Source organism: Mus pahari, chromosome 8 (genome assembly GCF_900095145.1).
Source record: "Mus pahari chromosome 8, PAHARI_EIJ_v1.1, whole genome shotgun sequence".
In the NCBI taxonomy this organism is placed as follows: Eukaryota; Metazoa; Chordata; class Mammalia; order Rodentia; family Muridae; genus Mus; species Mus pahari.
In genome coordinates, this window is record NC_034597.1 from 18,738,206 (window position 1) to 18,761,632 (window position 23,427).

General features: G+C 45.1%; 1 protein-coding gene across 5 annotated transcripts in view; it reads left to right on the plus strand.

Moving 5' to 3' along the window:
* The window catches only part of Arhgef3 (Rho guanine nucleotide exchange factor 3), a 291,654-nt gene that overhangs the window by 232,403 nt on the left and 35,824 nt on the right, over positions 1 to 23,427 (plus strand). For 4 of the 5 annotated variants that reach the window (XM_021203021.2, XM_029541454.1, XM_021203019.1 and 1 more), the window contains one exon: positions 17,524 to 17,631. In XM_021203021.2, coding sequence (XP_021058680.2) covers positions 17,524 to 17,631 — 108 coding nt within the window. Of the gene's footprint in view, positions 1 to 15,585; positions 16,521 to 17,523; positions 17,632 to 23,427 lie in introns of those variants that run through there. The other variant, XM_021203020.2, reaches the window with a different exon arrangement.

The window sequence follows — 23,427 nt, forward strand, 5'->3', positions numbered from 1 at the left end:
GTATTTCTGTGAGAAGCCAGAGAAAGGAAAATAAATCAAATAATGGAAACAGCTGAAGCTGAGCCTAGTGGCCAGGGCTAAGGCTTCCTTCTAGTCATTTCTGGCCCGAACTTGTGGCTGGTGCAGGCTCCCTCCTCAAAGGTGTTGTAACAATCCCAGGCCCATCCAGAGAAGAAATCTAAGCGGTCACAGGTGGAGAGGTCTTTCTCACCCCCAACCCCTGCCGTGCTACAGACTGGACTCAGGGGCCTCTGTGCTCTTATGCACTTGCTCTCCTGCTGAGTTATGTTTCCCTAGCGAAGTCTTAATTCTAGATGTCACACATCTTGGAAATGGGTGTTGGTAGGGCTATCAGTGTCCTGTAGTCCTCATTTGTTTTCACAGGCCTTGTCTTAAAAACCATCCCAGTGGCTGCTCGGTGAGGCGTGTGTGTGTGTGTGTGTGTGTGTGTGTGTGTGTGTGTGTGCGCGCGTGCGTTGTGAGCCGAGGGGCTTCTCTTGTGACCTTGCAAAGGGGCTTGGAAACAAACCTCTATGCAAAGAGAAGTAAACTCTTAGAAGAAGAGAAAAACATCTGATAGCTAAAGTGTGAGCCACAAACATGGAGTGTCACCGCCACCCTCTTCTGCCTCCCCACCTGTTTCCTTCCATGAGTCTATGCATGCTTCACACCAAGGCTCTGAGGGCCTACAACAGCGAACTTTGTTCTGACATCCACAGCAGTAAGTGGAAGCTGGCTTCATAAGGCTCTTAAATGCAGCATTTGTGTCTAAGTTGGCTCTGATGCGAGTTTCCCACTAGAGGCCAGGGCACAGGTAGGCTCAACCACTCAGAACCCCTGAGCTTTTGCTTCTGGAAAGGGAGGACTGGACTCAGTCATTACTTCCCAAAAGATAATGTCATGCAACTTGTGACAGCTCAAATGATACAAGAATAAGAGTCAAAGTAATTCAAGTCACTTTGTCTCTCCAGTTATTTTCCCAAGGTCCTGATTAGGTCAGGTCACTTTGGACCTAGTATGTCTTTATCATCCCCATCACTTGCTAATTTCCCCTTTTAACAAAGTGTTAGACTCAGCCTTGGAAGCCTCAGGGAAGGGCAAATATTTAAGGAGAGCCTAAGTGGTAGGAGCGTGTGTGTGTGTGTGTGTGTGTGTGTGTGTGTGTGTGTGTGTGTGTGTACACTGTAGAAAAAGATCTTTAGAAGTCCACCTCTGGACACACACTCCGTGACCTGTCTTTGGCTCTGCCAGTACTAAGGGTTATGGGCATGTGTTCCCACAGGCAGCTTTTTACGTGGGCACTGAAGAGCAGGTCTCCTTATGTGACTTTTTTGAATTTAAGGGGGTTGATACTTTGTTTTTACAATAAGTTTACTGAAGTAACAAATTAACAATTTATGGGTGCAGTAAGCACCCGATAGCTTGGGTGATCCACATGTATGGAATATGTAGTCATGGTGATCCCCAGGAGTTAGAAACTGCGTGCCGGGCAGTGCTGGCGCACACCTTTAATCCCAGCACTTGGGAGGCAGAGGCAGGTAGATTTCTGATTTCTGAGTTCAAGGCCAGCCTGGTCTACAGAGTGAGTTCTAGGACAGCCATGGCTACACAGAGAAACCCTGTCTCGAGAAAAAAGAAAGAAAGAAAGAAAGAAAGAAAGAAAGAAAGAAAGAAAGAAAGAAAGAAGAAAGAAAGAAGAAAGAAACTGTGTAAGGCAGGCTCTGAGGGCTCCTCCATGATTGGAATATAAAAAGTAGTTTTAATGTGTCACAGAAAATCCCCGCTTTCCATGATAATCAAGTTTTTTTTAAAGAGAGAAATTATTTTACTCTAACAATATAAATAAAAATTTCCTTGTAGAGCTTCAAGAAAGTTTCATATTTTCAAAGGAACTTATTTAACCCATTTCTGCCTTCTTCCTTGTATGCAAGGCTACTTTCCGATATACATTGAAATGTATATACATGTGGAAGGTAGGAGGTAAGAACTAGGATTTGAACTTGGGCTGAGCTGAGTTCTTTTTTTTCATTGAAGTTTTATTTATTTATTATATGTATGTACACTGTAGCTATCTTCAGACACTCCAGAAGAGGGCGTCAGATCTCATTATGGATGGTTTCAAGCCACCATGTGGTTGCTGGGATTTGAACTCAGGACCTTCAGAAGATCAGTCTTAACCACTGAGTCATCTCTCCAGCCCCTGAGCTGAGCTCTTAATCCCAACTCTGGGCTCTTGTAAGTTGATCGCCATAAAATAGGATTTAAAAAAAAAAAAAAACAAAAAAAAAAAACAAAAAAAACAAACAAAAAAAATCCAAAATGACAACCCAGGACTTCAGTTCCTTTGCAGTCACAGCAGCTTCTGTTTTGAGTGTAGGTCTGCGAGTAGAAGCTAGGGTAGTCAGTCAGAGTGAGTTCCAGGACAGCCAGGGCTACACAGAGAAACCCTGTCTCGAAACACCCCCCCCCCAAAAAAAAAGTTGGTTTCCCAAATGGTCCAAATGGAATTGTTGTTGTTGTTAATACCAAGTGGTCCCAAATGGTTCAAATAGAATTTTTTTCTTGTTGTTGATGTTATTGTTGTTGTTGTTATTACTACTACTACTACTACTACTATTTTTTTTTTTTTAATAAAAGATATTCCAAGCACACTGGCAAGCCTCACATCTTTCCTTGCAGGTAGGCTAAACATATCTGTGGTGTGATTTTGTAGTTTCTAGCATGAGTTTTAATCAGGATATGGTGTGTGAGTCTGAGTACTGTTACACTCTGGCCATTGAGGCTGCACCCCGCTAGCATGCATCATCCAATACTCAGGGCTGACCACAGACAGGGAAACCGATGAGGGTGGATTTGGTTGCTTTGAGTTTTCTTCCTGCTGGACACCTTAATTACAAAAGGGTCCTTTGTTACAAGTGTAGGGGAAACTCCGCAGTGTGGTGACTACATTGGTAAAGAATTGAATAATTAAAAATATGACCTCTAGTGTTCTTTAGCTGTCAGTGAACAAGTACTGAGACCTGACTGTATCTATTGTTTTTCACCACATTTAGAAAGAAAAACAATGCTTTCTGTCTATTTGAGTGTGACCAAATCATTAGCGAAAATAGCATATTGATACAATGGTTGTCAGTCTGTGATGGGCTGCTCAGTGAGGAACTTGGAAGCCTGTGAATATCATGTATTAGAAAGTAGTCCAGTGAGACCACTGATGCTGGACACTGTCTAGCCCAGGGTCTACCCTGAGAGGGTCACGTCATGTCTGCTGGAGGCACATGGGTACCGCATCCCACAGCTGCCTGTCATGCTGGTCCCAGAGTGTCAAGGCTAGAAGCAGCGGGCTCAGCTTCTCTTTTCATTCCTGCCTCAGGCTTCACCTCTCTTCTGCCTGTGAAGTCAATTTTCCAACCAGGTTCCCCCTGGCTTAGGAAAGGGGAAGAACCCAGGCCTTGTAGACAGGGGAGTGACCTTGAGCTCTGTATTTGCTAGGCGATCCTGGGCAAACTCTAAAGCCCTTTAAGTCTTCTTGCTTACTCTATGAAATGGGACAATAAGTAGCACTGACCCAAGGCATTGATGGACAGAAAGCCCTTGGAGACAGACTGGCAGGGTACTGCCCTGTGTATGCCCTGCTGTTGTTATAAGAGGAAATGATGTGCCTTGGGAGGTCAGGGTGGGGGTGGCAGGAAAGGCTTTCAAGTCAGGTAGATTTGAATGTCAGCTCTGCCGATTAATTACTTTGTAAAACTTGGAGCAAGTGGTTTCCTTTCCCTGGACACCTGCTTCCTCATCTATAAAATAGGGTCCTGGCATTGCTGCCGAGAGTATGTGCTAGAGTCAGGCAGAGAGCAGCCTTGGCAGCAGGGCCCACTAAGGCTTGCAGGGCCAGCTACCTAAATGCTGAGGCAGAAGGAAGAAGGATCTGGTGCAGAATAAGTCTTAATTCCATTCACATGTCTTTTGCTACCTGCACTGCAGGGGTGGGGGGGCATCCTCTACCCCAGAAATACATACCATATTCAGCAAAACTGCCTTCATCTCTTCTAGAAACTTATTAACACCTGTTGCCTCTGACTCCAAGGCTCCATCATTTTGTTTGACACAACAGTCTGTGACTAGTCTTCCTATTTTTTTGGGGGGGGGGGCGGTGGTTTTCGAGACAGGGTTTCTCTGTGTAGCCCTGGCTGTCCTGGAACTCACTTTGTAGACCAGGCTGGCCTTGAACTCAGAAATCCACCTGCCTCTGCCTCCCAAGTGCTGGGATTAAAGGTGTGCGCCACCACACCCCGGCTGTCTTCCTATTTTTAAATCACATTATCCTTCAAGCTCCTGATTATCTTTTGTCATTGAAATGAGCTGAACTCTAGAGCTCCTTGATTCCTTTGTCAAGGGATACCTTCTTTTCCATTTTCGAACATGTACTCATTCCAATAGACCCTAAATAATGATGCATCCGGCTTTGGGTTCAAGTCTAGGGGCTAGAAAGAACACACAATCATGGTTCAAGGTTGCAAATGTAGAGTTGAGAGAGCCAGGGTCTGCAGTGAGCTTCTGGAAAAATCTATTGTTAGTGAACAGTAAAAACAAAAATCCCGTCTTTAAAAAAATATGCTGCACCAGGAGAAGTGGCCAAGCAAACAGCATTGTGTTCTGCGTGAGCACACACGCGCACACCCATCCTAAGGAAGAGCGTTTGGAACCATTTATATACTTGAGGGGTGTGGGATGACAGAGGATCATAGAAATCTATTGCACATCACCACCCTCACACTTAACTGAGCAGCCTACTCTCTACCTTATTTATTCACATCACATACCATTGCTCATTGGGTAACATGGTGTCACCCCAACATGAAGGTTTAAATTATATATATATATATATATATATATATATATATATATATATATATATATATATATATATATGTTTCCAGTTCACTGATTCTTCTCATGTAGTTGTTTGGTTGCTTTTTTCATTTAGAATAACTAGATTTGGGTTTGTCCTGTTCTCTCTTGGGAGCTGAATGTTCGAAAATGTTCTGTATTCCCTGGTTGGTAAGTGTGGGGACTTGCTGCTGAGGGCACACATGGGCCAGGCATCTGAAGGGATAAAAAGTGCCACTGGGTACAGCTGGCACATGGCAGAAGCATCACACGTATTTTATGTTTCTTTCTGGAAGTCACATCTCTGAAAAACTTCCTTGCTCAAAAATCATTGTCAAAGCTAAGGAGCAACCGGAAAGCAAAGGAGTGTATCTGCTCTCTTCTGCAGCCGGGGTCTCCCTCCTGATGACCATGCAGGTTTTTATCTAGCAGCCAAATGTGATCCCTGCTTTATCTTCAGCCTTATCTTCAGCCAGACAGCAGACCTGTCTGTCAGCTCAGCTCCGAGTGAGATAGATGCATGTCACCATCCCAGATTCAGCTAGAACACTCTGTCCTACCCTTTGGGACACCAAGATGGAGATCTGTGCACGTGCCTCTTTTCATCTCTGTACTTCTATTTGATTTTCTGGGAAGCTAAGATAATGAATGCTGAACTTTGGGAGATGACAGGTAGATAGAGAGTGTAGATGTGAGTCCGTGGTGTCCTTACTGAAGCAAAAGGCACCATGTCTGTGTGAGAAACATTCTACTTTGTACATCTAATGGAATAAACATCCAGTGAACCTATGGTTGCCTAATCCCAGACAGTTCTGGCGTCTGGTAAGACTGCGGACCAGCTCCTGTAGAGCATAATTCAGCAGAGTGTTAGCAGGGGCCCATCTGGTGTGGACCTCAAGACCCAAGTACTGGCTCCCCTAACCCTACTCTGGTTGATGTTTTAGGATGTCACCACTGTTTTTTGTCCTCCAGCGTAGCCTTGAATCCTACCAAGCCTCTCCCAGTTTTCCTCTTATCCAGCCAGAGCTTTACTAAACAGATGATAAAGCCAGGAATGAGGAAGGAGAAGCCAGGAATGCAGAACGAAAACATGCCAGTGGTCTTGGCGGTGGAAGGTGAATTAGGAAGTGTCAGGGAATGGCAGTGGGCTGGCCAGCAGGCTGGAGGAGGAAGCAGGCTGCCCTTTGAACTTTGGAATAGGCTAGTGATCTGGTCTTATCTGGGGGCTCCCACTGAGGTGGGCCTATGACACACACACATTCCACAGAGTCTCACATGCTCCCCCACACAACTCTAGGAGGGTCATTGTACTTCACAGCTAGCAAACCAAGCCACAGGAGGTTACATTATTGGCTCGAGGTTCTAAAATAATAGTCTCTGGCCAGAAAGATGGGCTTATTTTTATCCCCATATACTTTGTAAAGAATTGCCACATTCTTTGATCAAACTAACAGGAACTCTGTTAACTTCTGCAGAGGTTTTTGTGAGTCTGTTCCTAAGCTCTGGGGGAGCCTACAAAACGTCTTAAAAGTAGTCTTGAGATTTGTACACACCAGCTTCCTCAGCTCTTAAAGCAAGGTTGGAAGACCCAAGGCTTGCTTTTCTCCTACCCAGCCCAGAGGGGTTGGGGTGGGAGCCAGGATATCCCTTCCACAGGGATAAACAAGGACAGAACTTAGTCCCACCCACAAGTTCCAAGAAGTCAGTAGGAAGTAACTGAGGAACTCCAAAGCCACAAAGGCCTTCCTTAGGGCCCAGTGGCCATGATCAGGTGTCCCATCTAGCCGGGACTGTCCCCAGCTCTACCCCATTTCCAGACCTGAAATGGGAATAGTATGTGGGACACATCACTTTTGTAACATTCCTGCCCAAAGTGCCCCTCCCGAGATTCACAGCCTGGGGGGCACAGCCCTGCTGGCAGGCCTCCTATCTTTGTCAGAAGGTCTGACTGCTGAAGTGACACACAACTCTTAAGATTCTGGCCCTGTCTGCTTCAGTAGAATTTAAAAAAGGTGCTGCTTGAAGTTGGGCAGGCAGATGTGCAGCCAGGGACCACAGAGAGGTCTAAATATTTGGCTTCCTCTTTCTCTGAAGGTCTGTAGAGCTATGTCTGAGCATGACCAAGATGCGCTTTAGGCAATAGGGGCTGGCGCTGACTGAAAGGAACTTACAGGGGTGTGGGTGTGTGTTTCTCCTCCTGCCTAGGGTTAAGTAATAGTAACATCCTGTGTAAGAGAATTTGAATGTGGTTTTCAGCTAAACTCCAATATTTTAGGGCTATTTATTAGATGTGTTTAATCTCGGGCCAATTTAGCCAGTAGCAGACTAATAAAATAACAAATGTGGGCTTGCTGCCAGGACAAATGTTGACTTACCCTTCTAATGTTGACTAAAATGAATAACTTTGAAAGTAATTGAGGAGGGAGGCCTTAGCCAGTGCTGGAGTCTGAAACAGTAACTCTGTTTCATTTTACTGGCACTCCTGAGAGACTGTGTGCATAACCTGGGCTGCTGCCTGTTCCAGCTCTCTGAGGGACCCATATTTTACTGAGTTCTTTTCCAAAGTTCTTTTCTTTTCTTTTTTGTTTTTTTTTTTTTAACCCCTCCCCACCTCAAACCCATAAACTTCCATCCAGCATGAACGTCCTCGTGGCAGGCAAGTAGGTTTCGATAGTTTTCCAAAATGGGGCCCAAACTTCAAGAAAATGAGAAATAGGGCAATAATTTACACTGGGGAGCGGAGGGGGGGCGGAGGGGGGGCGGAGGGGGACGGAGGTGGGGCGGAGGATGGAGGCATACGCTTCTAGTGTAGTGCAGTAGTGGAAAGGCTGATGAAGGAACGGACACCCTTGTTTGAAGCCAGGCTCTATACCGAAACCCTTTCTCAAAAATCATAATTATTACAATTTGTTGAGATTCTTCCCTCAGAAACAAGAGAGCACCCCCTTGGGATTTGTTATGGAATGAATTGTTTCTCTAGAGTACACAAAGGATCACCCCTCCTCACCAGCCCCAGCCAGGGCTTCTTCGTTTCGCTGTTGAGGTTAATGAAACTGAAGAGGGCTGCAATTACTTTGCCAGTGTTGTCGTTACGAATGAGTTCGTGTCTGTTCTTATTGTTTTGTTTTTGTTTGTTCGGTGGCATTGTATGGGAAGCTGTTTGGGACTGAGACTCGGATCGTGTCTGAGTTCAGCCAGCTATCTTGATGTCTCTCTGTTAACCCAAGGCTTTCCTAAAAGCAGATGCCTGGCAGACTGACTCTAGCTTAGGAACTATAGCTGCCAGTGGACCTTTGGAGCTCTCTGGTTCAGGCAAAGCGCTCGAAACACAAAGAACAAATGTCCTTTCTTTAACCTTAGCAACCTTGTGCTATGTTTTAGTGCCATTTTTGCTTGTTTGGTTTTGGGTGTTGAATCTAGGACCTCATGCATGTTGAAAGCGTGTTCCACCACTGAGGTACACCTCAAGCCCCAGTATGTCCTGCTTTATGGCTCGGAGTCAGCAGTTCAGCTATGAATTCTCGGTCATCTACTCTTGAATGTTGCCATGACCCAAGAAGGGACTGCTCTTTTGCACCTTTGCCCAGCTGTGTGACAGGCTATGTATAGTGTGTGCATGAGCCTGAGCTAATGTGGTGTGCTCCCTGGATATTATTTCTCCTGGCTCTCTTTGTTCTCCCATTAGCAAAAACAAAACAAACAAACCCTAGCTTTTCTTTTTTGTTCTCCTCTGAAAGAAGGAAATCGGGGTGTTTTCCTCCTAGCACCTGATGTGAAAGAAAGAATTGAGCCATTTCTTACATGGGAAATGCTCCCTGCATGCCCAGTGCAGGATGTCAGACTCACAGTTAGCACAAACAAGGGCATGGTCCTCTGTGTGGAGATCAGCTACTCCACAACTACTCCACAGCACAAGCTTCCTGCTGCCCTTCTGAGGTTTTGTTCCCAAAGCCCAGAATCCCTGTTGAAATCATGGATCAACATCTGTAAAGGAAAAGTTAGGATTCTGAGCAGAGTTTGAAGAGCGTTTGCTCATCTTGTGGGTTCAAAACGGGTAATTCTGAAACCCGTGTCACTTGCTTAATCCATGAAGCCAGGTTTCCGCTGGAATTTGGGCTTCATTATTTGCCTTTCATCTTCTGGTGACAGATGACACCCATCTAATTAACTATGTGCCAAGGGAAAGAGAGCAGGGAAAAGAATAATAGTGGAAATTTTGGAATTAAAAGCGATCATTTCATTCCTGTCCTTTTGTTTCCAACAAAGGAAGGTAGAGTCCGCAGCCAGTGCTAAGGAGCCATCTTCTCTTGTCTTCCAGCTTCACTCCTCTGTTGCTCAAAGCATTCTAAGAAGACCTCCTTTTGCTACCTGTGTGTCCTGTCTAACTGCCTGTCACCCTGCCCTGCACGCTAACCCCCCCTCCCCCACCTGCCCCGCTCCCTTCTAGCTGCAGCTGACACTGTCTCTTGGGGCTCTGTCAGGATCTACCTTTGGGTTCCCCTTTGCAGCTGGGAAAGGTAACACCTATGCACTTCAGTGAAGCTCACTTTGCACTCACTGGGTAAACAGATACTCCCTCCAACAAAAGTATCAGTTATGAACTGTCACAGCAGGGAAATCCACGGACACTTTCTTTCCTAGCTCCTGTGGCAAAGACCCATAGCCCAAGTGATGGAAGCACCTGTGCATTGTGGCTCCCAGTAGCTGATACCAAGGTGTCCTCTGAGCCTGCCCAGGACTGCTCCCCTGCCTCTTCTGCTTTCTGTCGTTTGCTTGGAATTAAGGGGAGTCACTGGTGTTGTCTGGCTTTGTGGATGCACAAGTCTAGTCTTTACCTCTCTGCCATCATATGTCCAGATCTGTGTGTTTCTGTCTAAATCTTCTCTTCAGATAAGGACACCTATGACTGGACTCTAACTAGCTTGATCTCATCCTTTTGATTTTTTTTTTTTTTTTTTTTTATAAAGATCTTAGTTCCCAATAAAGTTACAGTCACAGACACTGGGTTTAGAGCTTATGTGTATATTTTCATAGATAGCTGGGCTGAAAACGTGTCTGTATATTTTTTTTGAGGGGTTACCATAGCCCCTCATGCCCAAGCTGACATCACCAGTTATCAGACCCAACAACATCACGTCCCCTTTGATATGATGTGCTTTAAAAAAAAGAAAGAAAAAAGTAGACTCTTTTGATGCGATCTCACCAGAATACAAATAGCAAACTTCCTAAACCTCATCAGTAGGGAGCATCACACCAGTCTACACTGAGAGACATTCCGTATATGAGGACCAGTGTTCCTCCAATGTATCAGCCAGAAAGGTACAGTATTTTGCTGTCAGATTATGAGAGAGCATGGTGTGTGTGTGTTGCAGGGGAGGGGACCAATTCGGGGAACCATGACAGATAAGGCAGTGAAATATAATGTGGCATTTCAAATTGGATCCTAGTGGGAAATGGGGTAAAGTCCCAGGGACTCCCCTAACATTTAAGGTTACGGTGTTGGGCCAATGCTAGCTTCTCGGGTTTTGATAAACATACTCTGGTTGTGTAAGGCCTGAGCTTTAGAGGAAGTGTGGTAAAAGGTATAGGAAACACTCTGGACTATTTTTAAAACTTGTCTGTGAGTCTAAAATTACATCAGTATCAACTTTTTGAAAAATGATAGACATATATGGAGTGGTAAGTTCACCGTCTCTTGAAGGCAAAGGTGGAAAGGGATCATAAAGGACATACCCGTTTGCAAGTCCCGTTCCAGACCCTGTGCATGGAGCACTTGCTAGTCACGGAGCCTGTGCCCTGTGTGCCATCATTATCTGTGCTGTAGAGTAGCAGAACAGAGGTGTATTACCCGGTGTATGGTCCACATTTTCCTCTGCTGTCAGAGATATGTGACCTCAACTGGGTGTTCGTGACCCTCAGGCCTCATCTGCACTCATCTGCAAGGTGAGGATAATGATGTGAGCTATGTTCTGAAGATGCCATGAGCATATCATGTAAAGATCTGAGGCCAGTGCCTGCTGCAGATTCCAAGGTCCCAATGAAAGACAGCTGGGTCTCCCCAGAATTCGCCAGAGTCATTGTGTGAGGGTCTTCCCCCATTTTCCCCTTGAAGAAATCGTGAATAACATGCATAGCACGACACAGAAAATAGGACCAGACTAAGAGAAATGACAGATTGATCTGTAAAATACAGCTAGCTCCTTCACAAGCACTTTGTCCAAAAAAAAAAAAAAAAAAAAAAAAGCATTAACACAAGAGGGAAGACTGTTAGTAATTCTTGGAAGGACAAGCTATGCAGTAGATTGTGTCTGCCCAGGGGAAAAATAGGGTGTTTGAAGTAAAGCTTAGGGTTTTGCCAGGGGGCAGAGGCAGTGCAAGCGTTGGCCAGGGCTGAATGAGAACGGCTGATGGGCAGGAAAGGCGTTGGCAACCGCAGGTGTGGCCTAGAGGTCTTGAAGGGTGAGAGTCTTGAAGGTCAACTGTAAATCCTGGCTGAAACACTTTGGGGCTCTTAAGAAGAGGGTGGTAGAAGGCGATTGCAGAGTAATGAACTTTACACTGATTTGATTGGCAGAAGCACCTAGGAGTGGGGAACTGGGAGGCCTTAGCTTCCTCCTTCCTAGAAGAGTGGAAATGAAAAGAGAAGCTTGAGTTGGGAGGGAGCTGTGGGTGGTGAAAGCATGCTTTCAAATCTAGACAAATGGGGCAGGGTCTGAGGACTCCCGACCGGGACCGTCTGAACCTCAAGGCATCCTTTTTCTGTGCGCTTCTAAAGTCAATCAGTTGGCCTCCACTGGATCATTTTATGAAGTTTAGTGGTTCCGAGCTTGTGCGTGAAAGCATTCATAAAAGCCAAAGCAGCAACAACAACAAAAACAAAACAACAGAAGCCTAGTAATATAAAAGTGTTCAGGGATCCTGGCACCCGGGTGCCTCCCCAGTCTTGACTTCAGTGTCATGACATGGCTCTCCTGGCTTCCATTTCCCAGTAGTCCACATCTTAGTTGAGAGTTCTGATGCTCAGTGGAGGATCTTTCTGCCCTATATCTTCTGTTCTGATGATGGCTGCTTCTGGTCCCCCTCCATCACAGGGTTCTACTAACGAACCCAGGGTCTCATCTTTCTCCCCTTCTACATTTGATGATACATTTTTCAGAACGGTTTTCTGTCCATTATAAAAAAAAAAAATACTTAAAAAAAAAAGATAATTTTGTTCTGTGCCACCTGTAAGATTGCAGCTGAGTCTGTTCTTTGGACAGTTGTCAACAGTGGTGCCTTCTGTTTTCTTCATCTCTTTTCCCCTCTACCTCATTTTATTGTGATGTGGATCCCAGGAATTGTGTCAGTTAAAAGGGTCTTTATTCGTACATCAGAAGAAGCTGATGTTAGTTCAGATGGATTTATTTAGGAAGTAAAATGTAGTGGAACAGGGATCAGACCTGCAGAAATGAAACTAACCATGTCCCCTTCTCGTCAGGGGAGGACCCGACGTCCCCACTCCGGGGAGGAAATGCAACCAAGCTCTTGCCATGCCAGGAGCCCCCCCCCTCCGGGGAGGGGGAGGTACCATGCCCGAGGGTGTCATCTTGAGGTTTGTCACTTATAGAAGCTGAGCTGAGGTTGAGGACCACCGAGAAGCCATGTGACTAGACAGCAGCCAGCAGCCAGCTCTGGTACACTTCCTGTGAGGCTCACATTAAAAATAATGTGTTTTTAATAGTTGAGAAATAATATTTTTTTGACATGAAATTGTATGACATCTGAATTTATGTGTTCATCAATGAAAGGTTTAGTGGTCCGTCCATGCCCACATTGGTTAACTCATGTATTATTTATGTCTGAAGATGAGCGGATGAGTGTGTTAGAGGCTGGGTGCTCTAGAGAGTATAAACTCCTTCCTTTCTGCTCTTTTACAGAAAAAGTTAGCCAGCCACCAGGCAGGACATGGCTCGGAGGTCACCCTGCTTCCTCCATTTTTTTTTTCTACCCAGCTGAGTCATGTTAAGCAAGTCAGTCAGTTGAGACCTCAGTTTCTTCATCTATCAGATGGGTATGAGAGGCGTTAACTTAAAAACATATTGAGATAAACAAACTAGTGAATTTTGCGTGTTGACCTCTGAAATAAGAACCTGTAGCCAAGCTGGATATAGTGGCACACACCTTTAATCCCAGTGTTTGGGAGGCAGATATAGGCAGGTCTTTGTGAGTTCAAGGCCAAACTGGTCTACATTGTGAGTTCCAGGTTACCAAGAGCTACATAATAAGACCCTGTCTTGAAAAAGGAAAACAACAACAACAACAACAACAACAAAGAACCTGTAACCAGTATTAACATGTTATCATTTATTTATTCAAATAAGTCACCATGAGTTATAAGTTAGTGTTTAACAGGAAGATGGTGAAAGCCACTTTCAAGTGTTAGAGGGTGGACTAGAGGTGACTCTTAATACCCACAGCCTGCAAAGGCTCCCCATTCAAACGTCCAAATGTGTGAAAGTTGTTGTTGGTTTGTTTGTTTGTGTATGTGCCCTATCAGCTCATGGGCAAAGGCATCCCCTGGCGTGCACAGTTTACACCTCTGCCTTGCCTTGCCCTGCAGTGATAAGATCTCAGATGCTGATGCTGATGGCTGCATTCTCTGCCACTCCTGCAGAGTGGTGGGGGCTCAGTAAAGGTGCAGTCTCAAGGCAGCTGCAGACATGATGCACACTCCTTCTTTTGCACCCAGCCCCACTCTGTCTGCAACATGAAATGCAGAGACAATGAAGGGTTCCCTGCAGGTCTATTTTGGTGAAACTGATTTGAAGAAAGAAAAAGGAGAAACTGTGCTACGTTGTGTTGGTGTCGTAGGCAGCTTTGTACAAGATACAGTCTGCTTTGCTTTTTACCTCTGGGGAGGGGTAATCAGGGGACAGGAAAGTCACTGTGCATCCCTAGAAAAGAGATATTAAAAAACACGTTAAGAAAACCTTGTGTTAAAAATACAATCACACCGAGTTCTGTGTTCTGTTTGGTTTGCAGTTAGCTTCTGAGATTCTTTAAACTGCTGAATAAATTCCTTTATGGAAAAATATGACCTCTGTGGCCATCTTCATTATCTTTCCTCCTCTCCCCTCCCCCTTCTTTCACGCTCTCATCAAGTACAATAAATATAAAATGAATCTTTAAAAATAACCACTTTGGCAAGTAGGGGAGTGAAGATCAAGATCAGCGATTAACAGTACTTGCCACTGTTGCAGACACCCAGGTTTGGTCCCAGTATCCATGCTGCAGCTCACAACTGTCTGCAACTCCAGTTCCAAGGGATCTGACATCTGATACCTTCTTCTGGCCTCCAAGGGCACCAGGCACACTCACAACATATACTTATATGATGCAGGCAAATATTTATACACACCAAAAAGGGTTTACATAAGTAGATATTTCATATATGTGTGTGTATTTAAAAAAAAATACACACACACACACACAGAGTTTGGGACCTGAGAGCCTGGTGACATAGCCATACCACCACTGAGAATTAATGGCAAGATCAGGAATTGGAGATCAGCCTCCACCACATAGTTCTAGGCCTGCCTGGACTGTACAAATACCCACAACAACAGCAACATCAACAAAATCATTTTGGAATCAGCAATTAGACTAGTGTACTGATATCTTAACTTGTAATAAACACCCTACAAGCAGTTCCAGTTAGTGTAATAATGCAATAATGCCCAGAAAAGACTAAACAGAACTGTTGTATTCAAACTTACTACCCCTCCCCCACCCTTTAAAGGGTTTTTAGTGATGTGCTGTCCTGCCTGGCCCTCAGGTCACCTGGCAGTATTGCTACTGTGCACCCTGAAACAGTACATTTGTGCCTGGGGTGCAGCATTGACCAGGCCTAGCCTGGTCTAGTAGTAGTGCTGTGTTAGACCAGGCAGGCTCTCTGCAGGTTAAGTTTTCTCATCTTCCAATGACAAACCTGAAAACACCCTCAGTATTGCATTTGCTAGTTAGTTCTCAGTAATGCTATTGACTTAGAATCTTAGAAAGATTTCCTTGGAGGACTGTTTAGACAATAGTAAGATAAAGCTGGAGACAGACTGAATAAATGGAAAAGAACAATTAATTAGGCCAAGCATTGCTTTAAATCTCTTATTCTCACAGAAGCCCTCAAGAATAGCTCCATAATTCATACTTCACTCGTGCGGTCAGACATCCGGCTTCCCCGCTTAGATCCTGTTCTGGGGCTTACACCTGCCTGCATCGCCTGCACTACATCACAGCAGGGTGGCTTCTGGTTCATCCCTCTTTGCTTAGCAATGTTAGATCACCAGAGAGCAGCCTGCTGTTAACTCGCTTGGGGGCCATGCCTCCGAGAAGGAGTTTTAAAAAGGATCCCATGTAGTGTGCTGGGCTAGTGTTGCATTGACGATGGATGTATCCTATAACTATATTAGGATGTAGATAACGCACATCTGAGTGGGCCATCTAAATGGAGCAGTAAAGTCAGACCAACCTTATAACACATAACACATAAGGGCTGGATCCTCCTGAAGCCTGCCGAGTGTGCAGTGTTCCCTGCCCTGCTTTAAAGCTAGACACCCCAGCTGCAGCTCACTCTTCAACCTCCCCATTCTGATACAGCTTTAACTGTGGGAATGAGACTCAGCCTCTTTGGGCTCTGAGGTGCATGCAGCATTATCGAGACCAAGTTCTTTCCCCTGGGATTTTTCTCGTATGCTGCAGTGCGGTTTATACCACCAAAGGAAGCGAGATCGCAACCTGGCATTTCTAGACTAAAGCAGAAGCCATTTGGAGAAATTCAGGGGATGCTTAAGAGGCTGTGTGTGCACACATGCGTGGACGCAGCATGCTGAGGATGCAGAAAGGGATGATGTAAAAAGGGAGAATCTTAAGATCATCCTCTGGGCACAGAATCTCAGGAGCCCAGGCATCCTGAAGGACATCATTGCCCAGAAGCAGATGGCTTTTGGACTTTTCTCTTCGGCACCTTATCCTTTGTAGTGGCTGCCTTCATTTTAGGAGCTTTGTCTGCTGCATTTTAAAACCCAGCCTTGCTAGTGTCCCTAGTGCTGCCTTCTGTCTGCTCAGCGTAGCTCACTGAGAAGCCAGAGAGGTCCCTGGCTTCTGGATCCATTCTGTCTTAGAAAAGCAACCGACTGCTTTGCAAGCCACCACAGCTTACTCTTTGACACCATGGAACTGTTTTGAACTTCTTTAAGCTTAATTTTTTTTTTTTTTTTGTGATTTTTCTACTTAAAATGTCAGCAAAGTTGATAGAGTCTCAAGAGAGGGCTTCTTTCTGATTTCTGAAGCTAGCAAGGGCATTGGGCGACATGAGAACTTCCCGGCTGAATTCCAGATTCATGAAGGATTTCTCCAAGCCTCTGCTGTGTTTAGAATGGCCTGCAGGAACCCCTTGAAGAATGAGAAATTCTGAGTCAAACTTGGAGAGCAATGGCTGAAAAGGAAAGATGAACACCTTGGGGTAGGGGTCAGGCGAGCTGCCTTATGACATGATTGACATCTGCTACAATTGGCTGACTTGGCATTTTCCATCACAACTTGAGGTCTTCATGTGCTGTCCAGTATCTACTGCAGGTCAGATGGAGCATAGGAAAACAAGGGTAACTGTCCTCTTTGTCTTGTAAAATGTTTGCTTTGTCTTTTCCCTCTTTTCCCCAGCCTGTTTTCATTTGTATTATTCTTGTTAATATTTATTGGAATAAGAGGTCTCCCTCTCATCTCCCCTCTCAGCCAGCTCCGGAGTAACTTACAGATTTGCCATCGATGTTTTCTGTGGAGGTGACTTTGAAAATGTGTGGCTATAAATAGTATAGAAACCAAAAACCCACGCTACAAATTTCTCCCGGTACATTTCCTCTTGCCATTAGATATTTTATGAATTTTAATATGTGCCTCTCTGTTATTATAGGTTCAAAGATGCTTTCTTCTGATCCTAGAAATAAAACGTCTTTAAAAAATATTTTGGAGCTGGTCAGATGTGCCAGCAGGCTTGCCACCAGGACTGACAACCTGAGTCTGATCCCTGGGACCCATAGGGTGGACGGAGAAGAACCAACTACAGAAAGTTCTCTGACTCTCTCCCCCTATACACACAGACACACAGATGCTTTTTAAAATAGGTTTTTAAATTTGATGAATTAAAAGCAATCTTTGTGACTTTAGAAAACCGAATGGATAAAGCATACACAAAAATGGCTCTGGCAAGGTGACAGGAAGGATTTTCTTTTAAAAAATGAAACCAGAAACAGCAAAAGACATGCCAGTGTCTGGCAAGGTCGTTGGCTGGGAACTTTCTACAGCAATGGGAAGAAGGGTTCTACTGGAAGCTTTGACTGAAAAGCTGACTGATTGGGGTGGTGGTGAAGGGGGGAGGGCAGGATCCCTACTTTTCTGTCACCCACTGCTTCAGTGTGCATCCTCTGTCTTTTCTCTTTCCTGGCTCCCCAGCCAGATCACCTGTGCAGATCCTAGGGCACTGTTCACAGGCTACAGATCACCCTGTCGCCTGCAAGTCTCAGAGCAGGATGGATGTGATGTTGTGGCAAACGTCTTCAAGATTGGTCTTAACACTGTCCTCTTTTTTTTTTTTTTTCTTTTATACAGGAACCTAGTAACAAAAGGGTCAAACCCCTTTCCAGAGTCACGTCGCTAGCAAACCTCATCCCACCTGTGAAGACCACACCATTAAAGCGCTTCAGCCAAACCTTGCAGGTAAGGGAACGTGGACTTGGGCTTGCAAAGAGCTATGTTGTGCTCATGCACCTAGAATCTCTATGGGTCTCATGTGGAGCTGAATCACTGCTTGCTACTGTAGAAGAGTGTGCAGGTCAAGGGGAATAGAAATGTGTGCACGCCATAACCCCAGGTCAGGCAGGGTTAGGACCACTTGTGATAGTTCATAGTTGTATGCCTATGTCATGGGTCCCATCCTTACTGGTTTTGTGCAGCAATATCTCTGGACTCCTGAAATATCAGTTTGTGATAGGAGCTGGATAACAGCAGAACCTGGTGGTTTCAGCCAGAGTTAGAAAGCTATGGGGTTAGGAGGAGGAGGAAACCTGCCTCCTCTCTGCCCATGGCTCATGAGCCGAAGATGCTATCAACTTCAAGTGTTTGCGGGGGGGGGGGGGGGGAGTGAAAAGAATGCTATTTCTTATATGTGAAAACCACATGGAATTCTAACTTCACTGTCCGTAAGGAGCTTGGTTGGAACATAGCCATGCCGGTCTGTTTACAGAAAGGTTTGTTGGCCCCAGGGTTAGAACAAAATACCCAGAGTATCTTGGTCCTGACTTTAGTTGACCATTGAAGACTGCCAATCGAGGGCAGATGACCTAATGTTTCTAGGTCTCGCTTTTACTCCTCAGAGGTAAATGTATCATAGAGTCACCTTTTGTGGCTTACAAAAAAAACCACAGCTCCTTTGTAGAATTGTAAATATTTATGAGACAGTAAATTCAAAGGACCTTTAGTTATTACTAGCTATGTAGTGGATATTATCTACAGTAGTAATTTTTAGTTAACAAGTGTGTGTGGTTGTTTTTAAACTCTATTATATTTTTATTTGGAGGGAGGCATATATATACCGTGAGGCTTATGTGGAGGTCCAAGGACTACTTACAAGGAATCAGCTCTCTCCTTCCACCATGCAGACCCCAGGGTTTGATATCTGGTCATCAGGCTTGGTGGCAAGTAGCATTTCATCAGATCTATCTTAATCTCTTCCTGCAGCTTGCCTTCTAAAGTGAAGGTTGAGATCCATTCACAACCTTGAAACCAAATCATAAAAATACGTTTAGACTGAACCTCTCAAAAGGCATACAATGAGGGCCTCACCCACAGCAAAGCTGAGCAAGTCAGGAATCTGCCATGTCTCATTTTTCTGGAATACTTGCACTTAGCAAGGCTTTTATCTTAACCTTGAATGTTTAAGAAAATTGTAGACCAGAAAGTTGTGGTCGGTGAAGATTTCTGCTTGATTCTTACCTTTTCAAAGGAAAAGATTTAGTTAAACATGGAGTTTAGGCAGAAGTTTATGTAGCAAAGCAAAGTATTCACCACAGAGAGAGGTTGGAGAGGTTGAGCCGAAGACATGCCTCATGCTGACCATCAGAGCTGAATGAAGGATGCTATGAGGTTCTCCTAGACCCCTTTGTATCCCTGCTTGCTTACTGTCCGATGGATGTGTCACAGCCCAGTGATGTCCTCTAGCCCCACTGCTCACCCCCTTTGCTTCCAGCCCCTCTCTTACCTCTGCTAACTGTTACTCATGAATGGCTTACCACCCAGTTAGCCCCGGATTTGGCTCTGTCTGCTCAACCCTTGGGACTACAGGCTCCTGGTTATACTCTGACCTCTAGGGAGGAAGAACAGAGGAACAAAGTAAGACTCTGTGGGGGGAGTCAGCCTGCAGAGCTTGTTGGTGGAGAAGGATGTGTTTGTGTGCTGTGTCCCTTGTGGCCAGTCTCTCAGCCCTCTGGATGACTTCACTGCGGGCTTTTCCTGGAAGACTTATTATCACCTGAGTCCTGCACATCTGGTCTTTTGCTGAGTTCTGCTTTTTGAAAAGTCTTTAGACTGTCACTGCATTTGACTCTTTCTTTTCTTTCCAGTCTAGTGACCATGGTTCATGTTCACTGTGAGCTCTCTCTTCCCTTGACAGCCTCTCTCCCTATTGTCTCTCCTAGGATGGCCCACCCTGTGCCAGGGCGATTTCCACTCGTTCACCTGGCACTGGGCTCCTCCAGCATTCAGGGTGCTTTTCTCAGGGTAGAGTTGCCTCCTGGTAGATTTAGTGCGGGGCTGTGCTTTCTTTGCAAAATGACAGTAACAAGTTTGATTAGAATAGCTAGCCAGCTTTCACCCGCAAGTGTCCCCTACTCTGCAGTTGTTCTTAGCGCGCTGGGTACACTTACTTGCTAACAATGCCTTGCCTGGCTTATAGACCTTTGAGTTTGTATTTCTGAGAACACTGTGTTCTCCTGCGAACCTACCCCGATCGCATACCTTCACCATTTTTCTTTAGATTTCCCAGGCCATCTTTATTCTGTTCTCCGGGTTCCTATGGGTCCTGCACAGGAAACACTGCAGAAAACATGATTGTCTTAGAAATTTGCATTGACCTAGAGAACTGGGGAGAGAGAAATGAATTAAGGCATGTCTGAAAACTTAGCAGACTGAGACCAAGTGAAGATGAGAAAGTCAGACCCAAGAGAGAACCTGCCATGTAGAGGTTGCCGTCTAAAGCTTCAAACATATCTTTCTTTTGCGACATAAATTTTCTACTGAACTTTTGTGACTATCACGACAAATCGCTAACCCTAGGCTGTGTGTATGGGACAGAAATAGAAAAGTTATTCATAATGCTTCTACACACAGACACAGAGAACTTGAGCAATGTGTTATTATTTGAAGGGGATGAGATTAGTGCGTAGAAATACATCTCTGAGCTCAGATTTGTGCACAGCATGCTCAGGTAAGATCTGTGAGAGTGGTGAGCGCCATCCTGCCCCCGACTGTCTCCCTGCAGCCCACCTTGGGACATGCAACAAGCTACCTTTCTGCTTCTTGCCTCCCGACCCCACTGCTTTCCCTCCCAACTAGAAAGGGAAAGGGAATGGGGAACACGAAGGGGAGGTGCCAGCTTCCAAGGCTGCCCAGTAAACCAGTTTCATAAGCCTTCGAGGTTCCTTTAGGTCTCCATGCTATTTCCGTTGGTGGAGAAGCAAGACAAGGGGCTACTGCTGAGGGCCCAACCCTCCTAGCCCTCAGTACCCACTCACCTTATGTACCTATGTGTGTAATTTCTCTTCTATTTCAAAAATCATTTGAGCACAAGGCAAGTTGGCTTATTCGTTTGCCTTCTATGTCTGTGTTTTACTTTTATTTTTATAATAATGAAGATTAAACTTAGGGTCTTGTGTGTACAAGGCAAGTGCTTTCCCACTAAATGCTTCGTTTTGGTTTTAATAAATTTTTATTATGTTTTTATTTGGGGGTGGGGTACCCCTGCCATTGTGTGCTTGTAGAGGTCAGAGGAGAGCTTATGCAGGTCATTACACCATGTAGACCCTGATGACTGAATTCAGGTTATCAAGCTGGGTGACAAGAGCCTTTAGCCACTGAGCCATCTGGTGTGTGTGTGTGTGTGTGTGTGTGTGTGTGTGTGTGTGTCCCTTTCTATTGTTAGTGAGACAGGGCCTCACTTGTGTAGCTCTGGTTAGCCTAAGACTGTCTATGTAGGCATGTGCCACCATACCTGATTCCTTTTTATACTTTTTAAATTTGGGAACAGGATCTTTACTAAGTTGGCTAGGTGGGCCTTGGGCTCTCTCTGCAACCCAGGCAGCCCTTAAGTTTTTGATTCCCTTGTCTCAGCCTCCTGAGTAACTGGGGTACCAAAGCTGTGCCACCAGACCCAGTATGCATCTTGGGTATCTGGTACACTACTCTTATTTCATTGGCTCCTGGCACTTTAGAGACATATGGATCCTTTTAGATATCCAGTTTCATCTCTAAGTTGTGTTCCTTTAATAATAGGCCAGGCAGTGACTTAGACCCAAACACAAGGCTTCCATCAATACTTAGTGGTTCCCCCTCTGGCTTCCTGTGAGACCATAGTTAGCGGAGGGAGGACACAGGGGCACGCAGGGCTGGCAGCCTCTTACAGAAAGATTAAAAAGCCATTTACAAATGTGAGTGGTCTTCAAGGCAACACACTGGCGGGTTTGTTTTCTCTTGCCTCCCGGCACCCATATGGGCCGGAAAGTTGGGTCTCAGCACAAAGGCAGCATTTATGGTGTCGACTGCATGGTACTCTGTCAGTTCCTTACCAAAACGGTTTAGCACGGGGCTGCTGGTAAACTAAAGCACAGATGTCTGGATCCCCCAAGGCCCATAAATTCCCTCTTCAGTACGCCTGGGAGGGAAACCTGGCCCAGCTCTGAAAGGGGCCAGAGTGTGCACCTCTCATGTGGAACAGGGAATACCAGCTCCCTTGGGCCAGCTACATGCCGAGCTCTGCCTCTCTGTGCACAGCTGCACATGGCTCCTGGACACATCTGTGCCAAGTCCAGAGAGGACAGAGTTCATTGCCTTGTGATGTCCTTCATTGGCTTTGGACAGGAACATCTTTCTGTTTCAAAAGTGTGTGTTTTTTGTGGGAAAGTACAGAAAAAGAAAGGAAAAACTGAATGTGTTTAGCCTTCCATTCCAAAAACAACCTTTTTAACATTGTAACATTTCTCCTCAGAATGACTTTGGATATTAGTATATACTTTATATACCCTGAGCCTAACTTAAGGTAACAATCTGTCTAGTCACACTTGTGTGAACTGTTCAGTTTGGGGTGCAAGTGAGTGTTCAATGTCTCTTGGCCTCACATGGGGGCACTCCACCTTTCATTAAAGTTAAGATCTCTGTTTATTTCCCTTAATAGTTTTAGTTTAGGTCCCCATCCCCACCCTCTGTTTTTATGTTGTTTTAAATCAAGGTCTCACGTGGGCTGGCCTTGAACTTGCTATGTAGCTGAGGAGAACCTTGATCTTCCTGCCTCTTCTTCCTCAGTGCCAAGATATCCAGTACATACCATTATCCCTAGTTAATACAGTCCTGAGAATTGAATCTGGGGCCTTATGTGTACTAGGCAAGTGTCCAACCCTGGGCTTGAGAAAGGAATGAGAAGTTCAGTACCATCTAGCTGCACCTGAGACATAAGTAGGAAGTTCACATGGGTATATGAACTTAAGGGACCATGTCTGACAACTATGGTTTCTTTTCATAAATTTGCTGTGAATGGCGAAAGTTTTGGGTCCCTGGTTACTTTGCATATATGAAGGTGAGCGTTCGGCAGATGACGGGACAGCTGAGAAGTTCCCAGTGCCTCATGTCAAGAGGGACTCCTCATTCTTGCCTGTCCTTTTTTGTAGAGTTATAGGTGGTCTTTATAAATGATCAACTTGTAATTGTCCACAGTGCTGCGGCCCCTATTCCAAGTGCCTGACATTCCTGGCCTCGAATTACCTCCCCCCAAACTCTACAGAGTGATCTTGGTGTCATCTATAGAGCAAAGAACCCCAAGCTTTAAACCTGGGCCCAGGGTCACACAGTAAGCAAGTTCTGCAAGGAGACCTGCTGGCTATGCTGAGTACTACTTCTGTGGTTAGGTTTCTTAAAAAAAAAAGCAAAACACTGCTCATAATACTGCCAGTGGTTTGCCAGGAGCTAAAAATAGCCACCAGACTTTGGATCTGAAGCATCCTGCATTTAGCTGGCCCTTATTTTGTTCGCTCCAGTGGGAAGAGGCATTATTTCCAGCTGGTGGAATACTTTGTCATGGACATTATCGTTTAAGAGCCATTCATGGAGGTGGATTAAGATGTCATGTTGGGTGACTGCCCTAAGCCACTGTTTTAGTTTGGTTTTTTTTTTTTTTTTTGACTAGTGCTGAACACATTAGTAATGGTTTCTCCACACCTGTACCAAATACTGTCTTCAACTTTTCATTTA